We start from the raw sequence: 18795 nt of genomic DNA on the forward strand, positions 1-18795 counted from the left end.
AATATTGACTTTGGATGACATGGAAATTATGAGAAGAAATGCTTCTTTTTAAGAGCAGGTTAGCAACAGAAGCACAGCTTCAGACAGAAGGAGAAAACCAGGTCACCACTCCTTATTCTGTGTGCTGGTGACTACGTTGCTATTAAATTGCCAAAGATCTTAATACATTAAACAGTGAGCACTGGCTTTAAGGCTTTAAAGCATCTTCAAAAACTGCCTAGCTCAGGGCTGCCCCTGTGGCGTAGTGGTTAAGTTCGGTGCATTCTGCTTCGGTGGCCCCAGTTCGTGGGTTCGGATCCTGGGCAAGGACCTACATCACTCATCACTCATGCTATGGCAGCAACCCACATATAAAAGCAGAGGAAGACTGGCACAGATGTTAGCTCAGGGTTAATGTTCCTCAGCAAAAAACAAACAAAAAACTGCCTAGCTAGCATCCAAGAAGCTATCTTTTCTCTTGAGAGAATCTGATATATCAGGTGGCTACTGTTCAATAAACTAGATTTAATATTTGTAGTAATATGTTGTTGAACTTCATTTTACTGTACTAAGAACAGTGTCTTCAAAACTTGGCATACAACAAAACATAAAAATTCAAAACCAGGTAGTGGCACAAAAGACATTATTTTGCATTCCTAAAACTGAAAAACGATGATAATGCTAAACATTACACATCCCCCCTAAAACTTGTATAGATCTGTCAGCCAGGAAGATCTATTGGACAGTTACTATGTTGAGGACTCTATGCCGTAGGTGGGAAAGGAGGAGAGCCACAAATGAAATAGAAACAATAGCTCCCAAATAGAACAACGTTTTTAAAAATTAGTATATTCAAAACAACAAACAACAACAAAAAAGGGACAAGGTATCAAGTACCTTATTACTAGACTAAATGTCTAAGTACTGAAAGAATGCAAAAAGAAAAAAAATGAAGAGAGGAGTCAAATGAGATCAATCACTGAAGGGAACGAGATTCAGAACAGCAGAGAAGCAAAGGCACACCAGGAAGAAAGAAGAATGCAGGCACTGAGAAAGACATGAGAAAAGAAATAAGAATGAAGAATAAATAAGGTTAACTACCAAATTAGTTTGGCTCCATTTAGGGAAGTAATAAGAGAAAGGAGAGGGAAGTGGAGGTGGGAGGAGTTTAAGTGCTAACTTGTGGTGTATAAATTTGATACTGTGGGTCTAGGATCAGGGAAATGACTGAATGAGAGGTGTGTTTGAAGGGGATTGATCTAGCAGTTGAGTATAGGGCCTAACGCAGAGAGAAAGAAACTAGGGTCTGGGAAATCAGCAAAAAGGCAATAATTTAGCTCTGAGATGCAAGGGCCTGAGGTGCATGCTATAGCTGCAAAAAGGAAAGGATAGGTCCAAGGGCTCTTACCATGTAATGATTAGTAGCATTTAATACTGAACAGAATAGAGAGCTAATGGAGGAGAGGGTCAGAAAACTCGAGGGTCAGTTTAAGATATGAGAAGACAATGAGGAAAACTGGAAGGGCTTATGTTAGGGGCAGACAGAGTACATTTTTCACATGTTCAATTCCAGGTGTTGGTGGCACATTCAGAGGGAATTTTTATTAGACTGTAGTTAAGCTTGAGAAGAAATTCTAAGCAACCTACATGAGAAAGCTAATTAAAAATAAGTGAGTGAATGGTTCACATACCAAAAAGACTGGAGGGTATGTGAACTTACATGTAAACAAGAGGAAGAAAAGAAAACTGAGCTTGTCAAAGAGGTCCAGAAGCAAACCAGCATCATAAAAGTCAAAGGAGGATAAAACTGAAAGCAACTGAGAAGTCTAGAAGAAACTGATAAAAGACTAACAGCAATCCCTGTTTTTAGACATAATGTATTCTTGGGAGAAGGATGGCCACTACATGAAATCTTGACTGTCCACCTGATTAGATGATAAAAGAAACCTATATACTACAAAGCATCATAGAATCTTCAGAGTTAGAAGGAAACTTAAAAGCCATCCAGTCTTTCAACAAATGGTATGGGGACAACTAGATATGTACATGCAAAAGAATGGACCCCTACCTCACACCATACTAAATTTTTAAAAGTTAGCTCAAAATGGATTAAAGATGTAAATGTAAGAGTTAAAACCATAAAATTCTAAGAAGAAAACAGACATAAATTTTTGTGACCTTGGATTAGATAACATTTTCTTAGATATGACACCAAAAGCACAAGAAACCAAAGAAAAAATAGGTATACTGGACTTCATCAAATTTTAAAACTTTTGTGCTGCAAAGGACACCATCAAGAAAATGAAGACAACCCACTGAATGCAAGAAAATATTTGCAAATCATATATCTGATAAGGGTCTAGTATCCAAATTATATAAAGAACTCTTACCACTCAACAATAAAAAGACAAATAACCCAATTGAAAATGAACAAAAGATCTTAACAGACATTTCTCCAAAGAAGATATATAAATGGCCAAGAAGCACAAGAAAATTTGTTCAACACCACTAGCCATCAAGGAAATGTAAGTCAAATCCACAACAAGATACTACTTTACACCCATTAGGGTGCTATAATCAAAAAGACAGATAATAAAAAGTGTTGGCAAGAATGTGGAGAAAATGGAACTATCATACTCCGCTGGTGGGAAGGTAAAACAGTGCAGCTACTTTCAAAAACAGTCTGGCAGTTCCTCACAAGGGTAAAGTTTCCATATGATCCAGCAATTCTACTCTTAGGTATACACCCAAGAATATGCTCACACAAAAACTTGTACACAAATGTTCATAGCAGCATTATTCATAATAGCCAAATGTCCATCACTAATGAATGGATAGACAAAATGTGGTATATCCATACAATGGAATATCATTTGGCCATAAAAAGGAAGGAAGTACTGATGAACTCTGAGAATATAATGCTAAACGAAAAAAAGCCAGTCATGCAAAACCACATATTATATGATTCCATTAATATGAAATGTCCCGAATAGGCAAATCTATAGAGACAGACAGCAGATTAGTGGTTGCTTAGGGTTAGGGGAATGGGAAGGAGAGTGACTGTTAATGGGTATGGGTTTTTGTTTGAGGGAGAGTGATAAAAACGTTCTGAAATTGATTGTGGTGACGGTTGCACAACTCTGTGACTATATTAAAAACCACTGACAGTATACTTTAAATAGGTAAATTGCATGGCGTGTGAATTATATCTCAATAAAGCTGTAATTTCTTTTTGGAGTCATCTAGTCTAACCATTTGTGTTCAATTCCCTCAGCTCTCTTAAGGGGTGGTCCTAACTCTGCTGAATAGCATCAAACAGGAAACTCAGTATTTCCCTCCAGGAAGCCCATGCCACCTCCATACAGCTCTGTTAGAACTGTCTTCTTTATACTGAGTTAACGAGTGAGTAATAGGAGTAAGAAAGGAAGAATAACAAGGTTTCAAAAAGCAACACTGAATGAGTCACAATGTGGCAAGAAGGAGAGAAACATTAAAACTGATTTCAAAAGAGGTTATTGATAAAGAGATTGTAGACTGGAATCAAAGAGGTGCTGAAAAAGTAGAGAACACTATTTTCAAAGGTAGGAGAGGGAATTGCAGAGCAATGGAACAGACAGACTAGATGGTAAAAATATGTTTATTATCCTAGGAGAAATCTGAGCATTTTATATTCAGTGTAGTAGTTCACATATTTACTACTGAATACTTAATGTGCCAGACACTGTGGCAGACATGGAGATTAAAATGATAAATAAGACAGAGTCCCTGTCTTTACAGAGTTTACAGACAAGAAGTATAGTTACAAGCAACATGGTAACTGTACCGTGACCATCAAATCCAATGACTTTTCCTCAGTTCTCACTCTTAAGACTCTTCTGCAACACAAAAAAGTAACTAACCTACTAGTCATTCCATAAATACTGAATTAATCTGAATAAATCCTTGTCAACTTTCCCGCCTTAATCTCTATGACATCACTCTCCTGACTTCTTTCCCCACTGACTGATCCCTCAACCTATTCCTTATCTCTTTCAGGTTCTTCTTTAATCCCCTCTCCCTGAGATTTTGTCTCAACTTCTGTTCTTTCTTTATCCTTTTTCCTTTGGCAAACTCATTCATTCTCAAAGTATCCATTATAATTTCCCAAATGTATAGCTCTAATGCTGACCTTTCCTACAAGCTGTTGCCTCTTATCTCTAAACTGCATTAGCGTATACGTCCTTTTGTACGTCTATCATCTCAAACCTAAAAGTGAAACTCATTTCCACCTTCCAAAACCTGCTCTCCTCCTGTATTTCTTTTCTTTGTAGAATCATTCTCTCAGACCTTTAGGCCTCAGACCTATAACCTCTGACACCTGTGACCAAGGGTACACTTGAGATGGCAGGCTGGGGTCAGAACGCTGAATTTGGAAGAGATTTTTCTTTTCCTAAATTAACTGTCCTCAACAGGGAGCAATCTCACCTCTTGGATCTTGGTACCATTATGTTTCTTAGAACTGAACAGCCCACAATGTTTAAAAAGTCCATGACCATGAACACTTAGAGACGCCTAGTTGAAATTATTTTTTAAAAAAGAAATTTTTAAAATGAAATATTCCAAGTGTACAAAAAAGTATGGATAATAACATACGAGCGCTTGTATACCCACCTACCATGCAGATGGAACTGGAGCCCCTTGCGTACTCTCCCTCCCACCCTCTTGAGATAGCCACAACTCTGGATTTGGTGCTTATTAGAACGTGTGCTTTTAGACTTTACCACGTAAGTATGTGTTCATAAACAATATACAGTATAGTCAAGTGTTTTAAAACTTTGTATTATGAATGGATGGTAGCGATGGTTGTATAACAATGCAAATGTATTTAATGTCACTGAACTGTACACCTAACAGCTAAAATGATATGTTTTATGTTATGTATATTTTACCAAAATTTATTTTAAAACCTTTATATTATGGTATCACACTGTACTCATGCTTCTCCAGCTTCTGTCTTTTGCCTTTTTTCCAGGTGGGGACACATATTTTGCCTAGAAATGCATCCACGTTGACAGACGTAGCACTAGCTCACTCACTCAAACTGCTATGTGGCATCTCCTCGTACAGCCACATCACAGTTTATCTACCCACTCTCCAGCTGATGAACATTTAGGTTATTTTTTATTTTTCACTATTATAAATGTTCTACTTTATAGCTACATTTAAAAAATCCCGTTTGTAATTTGCTTAAGGAAAAAAAAAGCAGCTACAGAGATCAGAACATTAAAGATATGAGAACATTAAAATTGCAGACTGTCCAAAATAGAAAACAGCTGTGTTCACTATCTCTATATGTACTTAAGTATTCTACAAAACGGAACTTGACTAAATCCCAATTGTTTATTGAAAGCTTTCCTCATATTTAGGTTTATTTAATAATTAAAATTTCACTTAGCAATCATTTAAGCTTGACTAAAAACTTAATGGATTTGATACAGAGTGAAGCTCTACTTCCCCTTGTTAATAACCATCCCTATTGCTAAAAACAAAAACAAAAACTCTAGCACTGTTAACAAAAGAGCTTTCTGAAAGCAACATTAAACCATCTGGAGCATTTCATTTCATTCTTAGGGCAAACAAATCAATAAAGAACTGGATGTGTTTATATTTCTGATTACCGCAGTTCAAGAAAGGTCTTAATGGACTAGTTCCTTAAGATATGTAAGCTTCTCCCGAAATACTAAGGAAGTTCTAGAGGCCATATTAATTCAACATTACTTCAAGCGGAGGCTGAGACAACAGCTGACTGTTTCTTCCTCACTAGTCTCCTCCAAGGGCCCCCATCTTGTTACATTCCCCTTCTAACTCTACTTTGCTGACCACTGCTTTGATGTTTTCTACTAGTTTAACCAGGTCTTTTCTTCATTTTTTTACCAATCTCCCCACTCCCAATTCATCCTAAGAGACATGTGTGTGTCTAAGTTGCTTAGCACAGGTCCTAGTCCATATACTCAGTATGTGTTAACTATTACTGTTTTGTTACCAGAGTAATCTTCCTAAAGCATAATTCTAACTTGTCTTGCCATTTCTCTGATCAAAAGCTCTCAATGGTTCCCACTAATGACAAGAGGCTGTGTTATACAAGGCAGCAAAAGGAAGTAAAATGAGTACCATCTTTTTGGTCAGAGTTATTAGTTAAGATCCTGACTGTTCCTCCAACCATTTAAACGGAGGTTAAATGAAACTTTTTGGAGCTCATTTTCATCATCTGTAAAATGGGTATAATGATACCTACTTCTCAGGGTTTTTACAAGGATTACAGATTAAATAAGATAACATATACAAAGTACCCAGCACACACAGCAGGTATTTAACAAATTCTGATTTTCCTTCCCTTACAAACTGAATTCCTAAACAATTAAATTCCATAATCTAGTCCAAAAGTACCTCTTCACACTTCCTTCCCATTACATACTCTTGATTCAGCCTAACTACACTTTTCACTGTGCTTTGAGCCAGCCTTGCGATTTCTTGCCTTGAAGCCTTTGCTTTCTGCTTACTCTGATGGTTTTTCTTTTCTCTTTAACTCCACATATCTAACCCAGCCTATCCTCCAAGGCCCAGGCCAAATACTGCCTTCACCTCCAAAGCATTTTCTCATGTCACCCCCACGCACCTAGAACACACTGCTTGAACCTCTTTAATTGCACTTACCACACCTGGCCTTATTCAAGACTTATAATTACGTATCTTACAGCCTCTGCTTGAAAGCACTGGGAAACAGAAATAGGTAACATCTTCTACTAAGTACCATCAGTGCTGACTGAAACCTACAAATCATATCAGAGAACAAGAAAAGCAGCCTCCAACATCCAGAAGCTGGCCTGGTACTATCAGCTAAGTCTTGGTGTTGCTATGAGCTTGCCGGGCACTCACAGTTAGGTCTTGGTGTTCTCCTCTTAATCATAAGCAATTTCAGAACATCAACATCAGACAAAGCCATTCTGTGACCACGATGGATCAAGACAAAAAAGTAAGACCACTCTGTAATCCACCTAAACACAGACAAAACATGAATACTGTCTAAGCCAAAAAATATCAAATAGCCTCCATTCCTGGATAACAAGTGACTGCTGCTTCATCAATTAACAGCTTTAGCCTTTCTCTAGTCTGCTCTCCCTTTAGATAAACTCTATTAAGATACCCAGCCATAGAATCTGCCCCACTTCCTGACAGCACCCAATCCAGAGTAAAGCCCCACATCCTTAAACCTTCCTCATCATCACCTAACACACACCCAAATCCTATAATAAGATTTTTCTGGGGCTGGCCCAGTGGTACAGCAGTTAAGTTCGCACGTTCTGCTTTGGCAGTCTGGGGTTCCCCAGTTCAGATCCCGGGTGCGTACACGGCACCGCTTGGCAAGCCACGCTGTGGTAGGTGTCCCACATATAAAGTAGAGGAAGATGGGCATGGATGTTAGCTCAGGGCCAGGCTTCCTCAGGAAAAAGAGGAGGATTGGCAGCAGTTAGCTCAGGGCTAATCTTCCTCAAAAAAAAAAATTTTTCTAACACACTCTTACTGAGATGCCACCTGCTGCCCCACGGTGTGTATTCTCCCTTGCTACAAGAAGTAATAAATCCAACTTATTCAACTACAAGTGTATTCCTGGTGCTCTGTGGCTAGAGGACAAATCAAGAACTTATTGAATAAAAGTCTAGTGTTTGCTGTATGGTTGGGTATCCTACAGGGCATGCCCTGGGTCCTGCATGCTGTACACTTTGTTGAACTGATCTCGATGATTTATACTGTGCCTATAGGCCTTACTGGAATCTCAAGACCCAGCCCAGTCACTCTCAGGGCTAAAAACAGTTTTTTACTTCATTATCCTGAGTGTTTTCAATTCCACAGTTTTGAGAAGAGAAAACGGCAGTCAGGTTGACTAATCAAGGTGCTCCACACCACCACTCTGCTCCATACCCACTCACCTATAAGTTTCTGAACTTGAAAAAGTATCTAATTTACATGCATTCACAGTCTCTCAAATTGTCTCCTCTCATCTTTGCACACTCTTCCAGAGTAGATACCTGATATTTCACTGGGAGAAAAGAAAAGGTAAGAGAACAAAATAATACATTTGTCCTCAGATACTTACATACCAACACACAAAGAGCTAATTTAAGATAACAGAGAAGTAGGTACGTATGTATATGTGTGTTATATATGTATACACACATATACGTGTGTGTTTATTTTCACACCTCCGGCCTCAGTGGGTAGGCCTCACTTGAGGAGAACATGGTGACAAAAGTCTCAGCTATTCCAGAAGAACAGGGCTACCTGGGAGGGGCTGGTGAGAAACCCTATTTATGGGCATTCACAGTGAGATGTTCACTGGAAAACATGGACAGGTAGGGTCAGCAGGAGAGATGCCAGATGTCATTATAGGAGCACACAGGGCCGGCCAAATGGAGGTGGTGTGTAGGACTCTCCTGAAGCGAGCTCTAGCATAGAAGCAGCATACTGGCTTCTTGGAGGGCTTCAACTGCTCTGGCACCTGTTCAACGTCTCAGTCAGCTAACACTGGAACAACTGACAAATTCCTGAGCTGGTGTGCTGACACGTTCACAGTCCACGGGTACCTAATGTGAGTAGGGGAACTGCTACTCTGGCTGAAGAAGAAACTGGTCGGTGAAATGAAAGGAGAATCATAGGAGAGAGAGACCATCCCAACTTTGTATTTGTGGCAACAAAGCAGAGGTTGTACGGCACAGGCTCTCAGAAGGCAGAATTAAGAAGTTCTGAAAACAGAGAGACACAGTTCCATGGCATGAGACCCTCTCTAAAAGGAGAGCTCTTAATACGCATTTCTGCTTGGGCATTTCAAAAATTCTCAAGCAGGTAGGAAAGGCAGAGGCAAAAAAGGAGATGCACAGGTAGCTCTTCTAAAAGAGCAGACAAAAGATGAACAGAAAGACACAGAAGCAATCAGCATGAATGAACAGCAAGACTTGGAAGAACCACACAAGGAAGCCAAGGTCTAAAATAATTAAGATTTAGAAAATCATAGTGTGCTTGCTAGCAAAAGCAAAAGGAGTATCTTTAGAGCAAAAAGGCTCTAAATGTAATGCCTGATGATAAAATGTAATGCTGAGAAAGCAGAACTCCTCAACTGCTGTTTTTCTTCCATATTCTGTATCAAAGGGAATAAATTTTGGGCTAAATGGAAGAGAACTAACAATTCTGAGAAAATAAATAAAAGTCCCAGATGGGTGAGGAGGGTAAGTTCACGTCTATTCACTAAATAACTTCTACCAAGAGGAATGGAAAAACTTGCAAATAAGATCACTGAATAAAAGCAAAATTTAAGAAATTATGTTGATAAGAAAAGAAATCTTGAAAGAATGGAGATAGATAACTATTGCTCCAGTCTGCCAGAAGTAGAAGGTGGATGGTGGACTTTTCAACTATAGAGAAGTGAACACGTTGTAGCTCTTAGGTTAGGTTCTAAAAAGGATTCTTCCATTTTTTTGATGGAGTGGATGTGGGAAGGAAGAAAGTTTTTTTTTTTCTGATTATAAAAGAAATGCATACCTATGGAAAATTGAGAAAGTGCAGAAAAGTGTAAAGAATAACAACCACCCATAATTCCATGATCCAGAAATAACCATTGTTAAAATTTTGGCCTATTTCTTTCCAGTGAATATATATAGTGAATATATCTTTACTTTTCACTTATATAATTTTCCCATATCATTTAAAACTCTTCATGAATTTACTATATTCATAATAGTCTATCACATGGATGCAGAATAATTTATGTAACCATAAATAATAATAATAATAAGGTAATGGCTTAACAAATGCTAATAGAAGAAACCATGATACCTATGAGCCAGCATTCATTAGTTCACTCAATTCACCCATTCTTTCCTTCATTAATAAATACTTATTGTCTACTCTATGTATGCCTGGTCTAAAGCTAGAGATACAGCAGTGAACAAAACAAAAATCCCTTCCCTCATGGAGCCCCCTTTCCAAGTGGGAAAAGAGATAAGATAATGACAAATACTAAGGAGAAAAATTAAAGCAGGCAAAGGGGATAGGATATGTTTGGGGGAAGTAAAGATTTTAGCTGGAGTGTCCAGAGAAGATTCAGGAAACGTCATTTGAGCGAAGACATAAAGAAGAAGAAAGAAAGGTACGTGGATATCCAAGAAAGAGCACTGCAGGCAGAGGAAACAGCAAATGCAAAGGCCCTGAAGTGGGAGCATGTGTGGCATGTTCAAGGAACAGCAAGGAGGCCAGTGTGGTCAAAGCAAAGGGAGAAAGAGGGAAAAATGGAAGGAAATGGGGAAGAGGATTAAGCAGGGCCTATTAGGTCATGTACAGCCTTTGTCTTTTCACCTGAGGGAGCCAGGAATCCACTGGAGGGCTTTGTGGAGGGGAGAGACTTAAGCTTTAGCAGAATCAGTATGACTGCTGCATTGAGAATAGACTGAAAGGGGGAAGGGAGGAAGCAGGCAGACCACTGCCTAAGATGGACAGAATTAGATGGAGTAAAGCAATCAAATGACCACCTGGTTGAATAACTCTACACAAAAGGTTTCAGTGAATAGGTACGACCCTAAGAGCAGTTTCAAATAACTAATACATTATAAAAAAAATAATTTGAATGATCTATCAAGAAGACATGCTGATTACAGCCAAGGGTGAAATTGTGAGAAAAAAAAATTATGAGGCAGTGGGAGAAATTTGAACGACAACTGGATATTTAATGACATTAAGGAATTATTGTGGTTTTAGGTGTGATAATGGTATTGTGGCTATGTTTTAAGAAGAATCTTTATTTTTTTAGAGATGTATACTAAAGTACTTAAAGATGAGATGATCCAGTGTCTGGCATTTGCTTCAAAATAGTCGAGGGTATGGGGAGGAAAGCAGGTGGGGATATCCATGACAAAGATGATGGCTGTCGAAGCAGAGTGATGTGGATTCACTTTACCACTCTCTCTACTTTTGCTTATGTTTGAAAATGTCTTTAACAAGAAAGTTTTTTAAAAATCAAGAGAGAGATGGTAAACAAATACACTGAATGGAACAATGAATGCTCTGAAAAAATTTCAAGAGGCTAGAAGTTTGAACCAAATTAAAACAGATAAAACGCAACAGGGAAGACTATAAAGTCCTATATTTGACCAAAACATCAAGTTAATAGTACAAAATGAACAAAACCTAGACGAGTAGCTCCTATTAAAAAAGAAAAAAAAAAAAGGAAGCTTAGGATTCTAACATACAGCAAGGTCAGCAAGTAAAAGGCCAAAAACCTAAACCAATCCCCAGGATGCATTAAGAGAAGGAAAGAATTTTAAAAAGGAGGGTGGGGGGAGGCAATAGGCTGCTCTTCCATAAGCTAACCAGCTACACTTGCTGTTGTTTGCCTTCTAAGAGGCTGTGTTGAGACACTTGCAACTATGTCGTACGAGGAACAGATGAGGGAGCTAGAGATGTCAACGTAGGAAAAAAGACTGAAGAAGGGGACATGATTCTAGTCTTCAAATTCTTCAATTTACCACCTTTCCCTTTAATCTACTTTTTCCCATTCCTATTTTGGTCAAGGGTTATCACCTATCAATCTATTCACCTAAACGAATAACCTGAGAGTAATTCAAGACGCCTCCTTTTCCCTCACCTTCCACTTCTATTTAAAAATGTCTCTTAAAATTGTTTTCTTCCCTCCTACCTAATGTTGACAGCCTCCCCCGCTCCATTCAGTCCTTCTTCCTCAGGACCTCTAATTGACAATCACTCTCAATTCCAGAGTGGTTAAGCAGTATATTCTTTCCACCCACAGCACTGCAAAAATTCAAGCCCTTAAGATGGGTGGATACGTTAGCCGGAACTACTAAGAAAGGGAGGGAAGAAATAAGAGTAAGGTGGCAGTGAAGGAAGGTTTAAAACAAGACACACTCTCTCTTTCTCTGGACAATGGAATGTGAGGAGGCGATGTGTGGAACTGTTGCAACCATTGTTGCTACCCCAAAAGAGCAGGCAGAAGACAAAGGCAACTTGAGAAGAAACCCAGAAGTGAAAAGTACACAGGAAATCAGAACTGGAGCCCTGACGAGATTGAGTCTTTGCATCAAACCACACTGGAAGCCAGTTCTAACACAGGGTCTTTTAATTTAGACAACACAATAAATTCCCTTTTTGTCTTAAGACAGTTCAAGCTGAATATTCTGTCACTTGTCATGAGCATCCTAACTGATAAACCCAACAACACTGGTTTAATGATGCTCAGGATGTCTCAACTGGACTACTGCAACAATCTTCTCCCTGACGAAATCCTCACAGTGCAGCCTCTACACTGCTGCCAGGGTGTCCTTTCTAAAACCAGACTGGATGTTTCTCTTCTACTTACAAACTCACGACGGCCTCCTCTGCCTTTAGAATAATATCCAAACTCCTCAGGTACGGCAGGGAAAAATCTTCACATTTTGGCTCCTGCCAACTTCTCTGGTCTCATCTCCTACAACTCTAAGGCTATTTCAAGGCTCTAGGTTGTTTTTTCTTTTTCCTCTGTGTTCCCTCTGCCTAGAATGCTCTCTTCAATCTGGCTGATAAACACAGATTAAGAGTTACCTCTTCACTTTGGCCAAGGAATGCAAAGTTGGTTTAATGTCAAAAAATCAATTATGTAATACATCACATCAATAGACTGAAGGACAAAACCCGCACCATCATCTCAACAGACACAGAAGCAGCATTTGACAAAATTCAACATCCTTTCATAATAAAAACAACTCGACAAACTAGGAATAGAAGAGAACTTCCTCAGTCTGATAAAGGGCATCTACAAAAAATCCACAGGTAATATCACACTTAACGGTATGAAGGCTTTCTTCCTAAGATCAGGAACAGGACAAGGATGTTCATTCTCACTACTTCTATTCAACATTGTACTGGAGATTCTAGCCTAGGCAGTTAGGCAAGAAAAAGAAATAAAAGACACGCAGATTGGAAAGAAAGAAGTAAAACTATATCTATTTGTAGACAACATGATCATGTACTAGAGCTAATAATTCACCAAGGCTGCAGGATACAATATCAATACACAAAAATTAATAGTATTTCTATACACTAGTAATGAACAATCTGAAAATAACATTAACAAAATAATTTAATTTACAAGAGTATCAAAAAAGAATAAGATACTTAAGAATATATTTAACAAAATAAGACTTGTACCCTGAAAACTACAAACTTCTTTGAAAGAAATTAAAGACTTAGACAAAAAGAAATACTGTTTTCATAGACTGATAAGACTAAAACTGTTAGGATGGTAATAGTCCCGAAATTGATCTACAGATTCAACATCATCTTTCAACATCTCAGCTGGCTTTTTTTTGCACACTTTGACAAGCTGATCCTAAAATTTATACAGAAATGCTGGGTCGTAGGACTTAGAAATCAATCTGGAAAAAGAACAAAGTTGGAAGACCTACACTTCACAATCTCAAAAGTTACAACGAACCTAGGGTAATCAAGACAGTGTGGAACTGGCATAAAGATAGGTATATGTGACACCTCTCTCTCCATCTCTCTCTCAGTCTCTATCTATATCTATATGGATGGGACAGAATTGAGAGGTCAGAAATAAACTTTCACATTTATAGGCAAGTGAATTTCAGCAAGGGTGTCAAAACAATCTAATGTAAAAAGGACAGTCTTTCCAACAAATGGTGCCAGAAAACTGTATATTCACATGAAGTTGGACTTCTACCTCACACCATATACAAAAATTAACTCAAAATGGATCAAAGACTTAAATTTAAGAGGAAATACTATAAAGCTTGAAAACACAGGTGTAAATCTTCAAGACCTTGGATTTGGCAATGACTTTTTAAGATATGACACCAAAAGCAAAAGCAACAAAAGAAAAAATAGATAAATTGGACTTCATCGATATTAAAAACTTTTCTTCTTAAAAGGACACCATCAAGAAAGTGAAAACAACCCAATGAATGAGAGAAAATATTTGCAAATCATATATCTGATAATGGACTTGTATCTAAAATATGTAAAGAACTCTTATGACTCAATAATAAAGACAAGTAACCCAATTTAAAAATGGGCAAAGGATCTGAATAAACATTTCTTCAAAGAAGATATACAAATAGCCAACAAACACATGAAAAGATGCTCAATGTCACAGTCACCAAAGAAATGCAAATAAAACCTCAGTAAGATACCACTTCACACCCACTGGGATGGCTATAACTAAAAAGACAGAAAATAACAAGTGTTGGCAAGATGTATAGAAACTAAAACCCTCATACATTGCTAGTGGGAATGTGAAATGGTGCAGCTGCTCTGGAAAACAGTCTAGTAATTCCTCAAATGGTTAGACAGAGCAATCATATGACCCAGAAAGTCTATTCTTAGTTCCAGCCATACTAAAATGCTCACATTTCCCAAATGTATACGCCCAAGAGAAATGAAAATATACATCCACACAAACATTTGTACACAAATGTTAATAGTAGCATTATTCATAATAACAAAAAAATAGAAACAACCCAAATATCCATCAACTAATGAATATATAAATAAGGTACACCTTTACAGTGGAATATTATTCAGCCATAAAAAGTAATGAAGTACTGATACTTGCTACAACATGGATGAACCTTGAAAATATTATGCTAAGTGAAAGAAGCCAGTCACAAAAAAATCACATATTGTATGAGTCCATTTATGTGAAATGTCCAGACAGGCAAATCCATAGAAACAGAATGTACATTGCTGGTTGTCTAGGGCTGAAGGGAGGGGGTTGAAGGGTGATGGTTAAAGAGTGTGGAGTTTTGGGCGGCAGGGGGATGATGAAATGTTCTAAAATTGACTGTGGTGTTGGCTGCACAATTCTGTAAATATACTAAAAACGAATGAATGTACACTTTCAATGGGTGAACGGTACAGTATGTGAATTATATCTCAAGAAAGCTGTTACACACACACACAGACTCTCCTCCTCTATGACACCTTTCTTGAGCCCCCAATAAAACTGACCATTTGACTGTGTGTCTCCCCCTCTCCACCTGCAAAGACCTGAGTACCTGCAACTGATGCTTTTGTGCACTTGTCTGATACCTGTTTTTCTCTACCAAACTGTGGGTTCTTCAAGGCAGAGATTTGGCCAATTTTTTCTTGGAACCACAGTATCTGTACACTGTGTGTATACTATATTAAAGGGTACATCATAAATATTTGCTAAAAGACTACCTTAATGGCTGTCATATGGAAAAGGGACTGTGTTCCCCAATGGGCAGAAATGGAAGACAATGACACAAATTTTAAGAATTTTCAAATAATCGGGGCAGTCCCTTTCTTCAAAGCAGGGGTTTTCTGGGTTCTGTGAATTCTCTGAATTGATACTCAAATTCTGAATGTATGTATAAACAGTATGTGCATTTCTCTAGGGAGAAAATGCATACTTTCATCAGATTCTCAAAGGGATACGTAACCTAAAAATGGTTAGGAGTCACTGTTTTTAAAATGTCAATGTACCAGGGCAGGGATTTTAGTTGGCAAATTTCAGTTACTGGAATATTTCTTTCAAGGTAAGTTCTTGCCTAGATTACACTACTTTGGTAACTAATGTAAAAAAAGAATTCACAGTATCAGTAGCTTCATAATGCTAAATTATTCCTTTAAAAGTATCATTGACTGCCTATTACATGCCGGCTGCTGAAGAAATAGTGGTAAACAAGACAGACAAAGTTCCTGCCCTCATGGAGCTTAGGTTGTAGAAGGTGGAGACAAAAAATAAATGAGTAAACAAATAAGAAAATTTTGTATCATATAGCAATGCCTGCAATAGAGAAAACAAAACAACATGATGGAATAAGGAATGATGGAAGTGGAAAGAGTTATTTTAGCTAGGGTCATCAGTGAAGTTTCTCTGAGGGGGCTACATTTGAGCTGAAACTTGAATGATGAGAAGGAAGCTGAGGGAAGAGGACCTCAGGAATAATGAGAACAGAGAGCGCAAAGATTGTAAGATGAGAACATTAAACACCGGCACTTGAGTTCTCAAGGGAAAGAACCAAGTCTAATCTCCACTCTATACTCCACAACCTTCAGAGGAGTGTCTGCCACTCATTCATTAGAACTTATTCAAGACAATTCAGCATAATGGGAATTCAATTCAGTAAAATACTGCTCTAGAAGAATCTTACTGCTGAAGATTATCATGAACTTACCCTTCTTCAAGGCAGACAGTATCATTAGACAAAGTGAGTAAAACCTTTGGGGTTTTGCAATAAGAAAGAAAGAAAAAAACAAGAACATGTAAAGATTTTTTAGAAGTCTCTTCCACGTAGGTAGTTTTACAAGCATAAGGATTATCAAGCAAATTCCACAAACAGAATTCTAGATTCAATCTGCCCTCCACTCCTAGAGCTTGGTGCTTTGCACCTGTAGTATTTATAATCTATGATGTGCAAGAGGGTGGAACTACAGGCAGTGTGCACAAACTAGAGGAAGGTTGATATCAGTGCAAAAGGAGCAGTCCATGAATCAACAGATTGAACACTAGCGGAAATGTTTGGAGACTGTAAAAACATGTCTCAAGGATGTTACAGAGATAACTTAAAGGAGAAAGCTGCCAATAGAACTTCATGACCTGTAGAGAATTGTTCTAGTTCCGTCTCCCAGACTTTGGTATGCATGCCTTCATACTCAATCATTATGTAAAACCCCAGAATGCAACCAACAGGGTGGATTTTTAAACACCACATCATCATGCCAATAACAAAAGACTGACAGATAAATAACTGTTTAAGAGGTATGTAGTGATTTGTTCATCTCAGTAGTTGAAATCTGGATTATTAAAATCTGCAAGTTATATTTTAAAAGGCACAAAAAGAGGCTGAAGCAGTGAGAGCCCAACACCAAATTGAAAGTACACAACGAATTAAGGTTAACACCACCAACTGGAACTGACTTTATTTCACACAAAGCACGACAGAAAGCACACGGAAACCCTACAGAGGGAATCCAAGTGGGAGCCCTCTTGACTCAAAACACCTGACCAGATGGTGACAGGTTGAGTTAAGCAAGTGAGGGGACGGGGGAAGGGTGTGTGAGATGTCACCTAGAGGATGCTCAGGCATGTATGCATGCATTAATGGCCCTTCCTGCGGCAGGAGGTCAGGAGGGACCCGGCGCCCGGTGGAGTTGGGCCGCTCCCCACTGATGCCAAGGGAACCGTGGTGCTTGGCGCCTCCCAAACGCCGGCCAGTCCGCGTTTCGTGGATGTCTAGGTGGGGACGGAGACCCGGGGCCGCCCCTCCCCGCGCAGCGCTCTCCGCGCCCGAGCCCGCGCCGGGGGCCGAGGGGGCGCAGGCCTGCGCTTACCTTCGGGCGCCGGCGGCGGCTCCTGCCGCTTTCCCCGGGACAGGAAGGCTTTGGGCAGCAGCAGCGACACAGCCAGGACGAGCCCCGAGGCCAGGGCCACCCTCTGCACCGTCGAGTACGCCATGGCCGCTCGCCCTCGCCACAGGTGCCGACGCCCACCGGAACCGGAACCGCAGCGCCGGCGGCCTCCTGCGACCGAACCGCGGGCTGCGCCGACGGCGACGCGCGAGGGACAAGTGCGCTGGGTGCGTGCGCCTCCGGCTCGGCGGTGGGGGGCTGACCGCGGCTCCCGCGAGGTCACCCGGCGCTGTGAGTGGTACCCCGCCGCCCTCCTGTGTGTGCAAACTGGAAACCCCTCGGTCTCCCGCCCGCCCCACCACCACTTGTGCGTTCTACCGCCGACACAGCCCACCCGCTCCCCACCCGCCCCAGGCCGCATCATCCGTTTCCTCCGGACCGCAGTGAACTCAGTCTTCCAGCTTCTACCCATGCCCCTCGCAGCCAAAGGTAATAATGCTAAAACGCAGGTCTAATCATCTCTTTCCCCAGCTTAAACCCTTTCAAAAAGTCTTCTTTGTGCTCAGAACAATGATCAGACTCCTTTCTATGACCTTAAGGCCCTGCATGATCTGGTCTTACCAATGCTGCGTTTAAACTGGATCGTTTAGCCATTGCCCCAGCATATTCCTTGCTTTCAGGGAACCTTCTCTTGTTCCCTCTGCCTGGAAAATTCCTAACGCCATCTCCACCTGTTAAAAACTTCTCTGCAGAACAGCTGAAAAAATACTACCCTCATGAAACTTTTTCAGTCAGCCTCTCCTTCTTCTGTATCGCCACAGTTCTTCGTTACTGTCTTTATTCATTTACTTAATAAACATTCTTTTGGTTCTTACTACGTATCAAAGCCTGAAATGGCACTAAAAGGTCTGATGAATAAGGTGGGTTCCCTTGTGGGGCAGATAGGTATCTAAACAAGAAATGCAGGAAATATTCTGGACTCCGGAGTAATCAGCTGAACTGGGAGGAGGAGGAGTCAGGAAAAGCTCCTGAGAGTGGGTGAAATTTCAGTTTTTGAAGGGTGGGTAAGTTACTAGGCAGATGCATGGGAGGAGTTAGGGTATTCCGGGAAAAGGACGCAAAGAAAGAAAAGACGTGAAAGCTTGAAGCTTCCTGATGTGTTCCCAAAACTATTAGTAATTCATTTTAGCTGGACTATAGGGTTGGTGCCAGGACATGAAGTGATAAGACTGTTGGAGCAGGAGCCAGATTGTGACAAGCTCAGATATGACTTCCAGTTAAACATGGCAGATGGAACACACCCATTTATTTTTGCTTTCCCCAGACACCTCACAAAAAGAAAATAAAGAGATAAAGTGTATCAACTACAAGACTAAAGAGAATGGGAGAAAACATGACAGC

General features: G+C 39.8%; 1 protein-coding gene and 1 long non-coding RNA gene across 9 annotated transcripts in view; one reads left to right on the plus strand and one right to left on the minus strand.

Moving 5' to 3' along the window:
* The window catches only part of RIC3 (RIC3 acetylcholine receptor chaperone), a 50580-nt gene extending 32732 nt beyond the window's left edge, over window positions 1-17848 (minus strand). For 2 of the 6 annotated variants that reach the window (XM_070624281.1, XM_070624280.1), the window contains exon 1: window positions 17377-17594. In XM_070624281.1, coding sequence (XP_070480382.1) covers window positions 17377-17500 — 124 coding nt within the window. In that variant the 5' untranslated portion in view covers window positions 17501-17594. Of the gene's footprint in view, window positions 1-17376 lie in introns of all 6 variants that reach the window. The other 4 variants (XM_070624279.1, XM_070624282.1, XM_070624283.1 and 1 more) reach the window with 4 other exon arrangements.
* The window catches only part of LOC103547183 (uncharacterized), a 61962-nt gene continuing 60736 nt past the window's right edge, over window positions 17570-18795 (plus strand). For all 3 annotated transcript variants that reach the window (XR_011541192.1, XR_011541190.1, XR_011541191.1), the window contains exon 1: window positions 17570-17883. This is a non-coding gene — a long non-coding RNA (uncharacterized lncRNA). The remainder of the gene's footprint in view (window positions 17884-18795) is intronic.

Source organism: Equus przewalskii, chromosome 6, assembly GCF_037783145.1.
Source record: "Equus przewalskii isolate Varuska chromosome 6, EquPr2, whole genome shotgun sequence".
NCBI classification, from domain to species: Eukaryota; Metazoa; Chordata; class Mammalia; order Perissodactyla; family Equidae; genus Equus; species Equus przewalskii.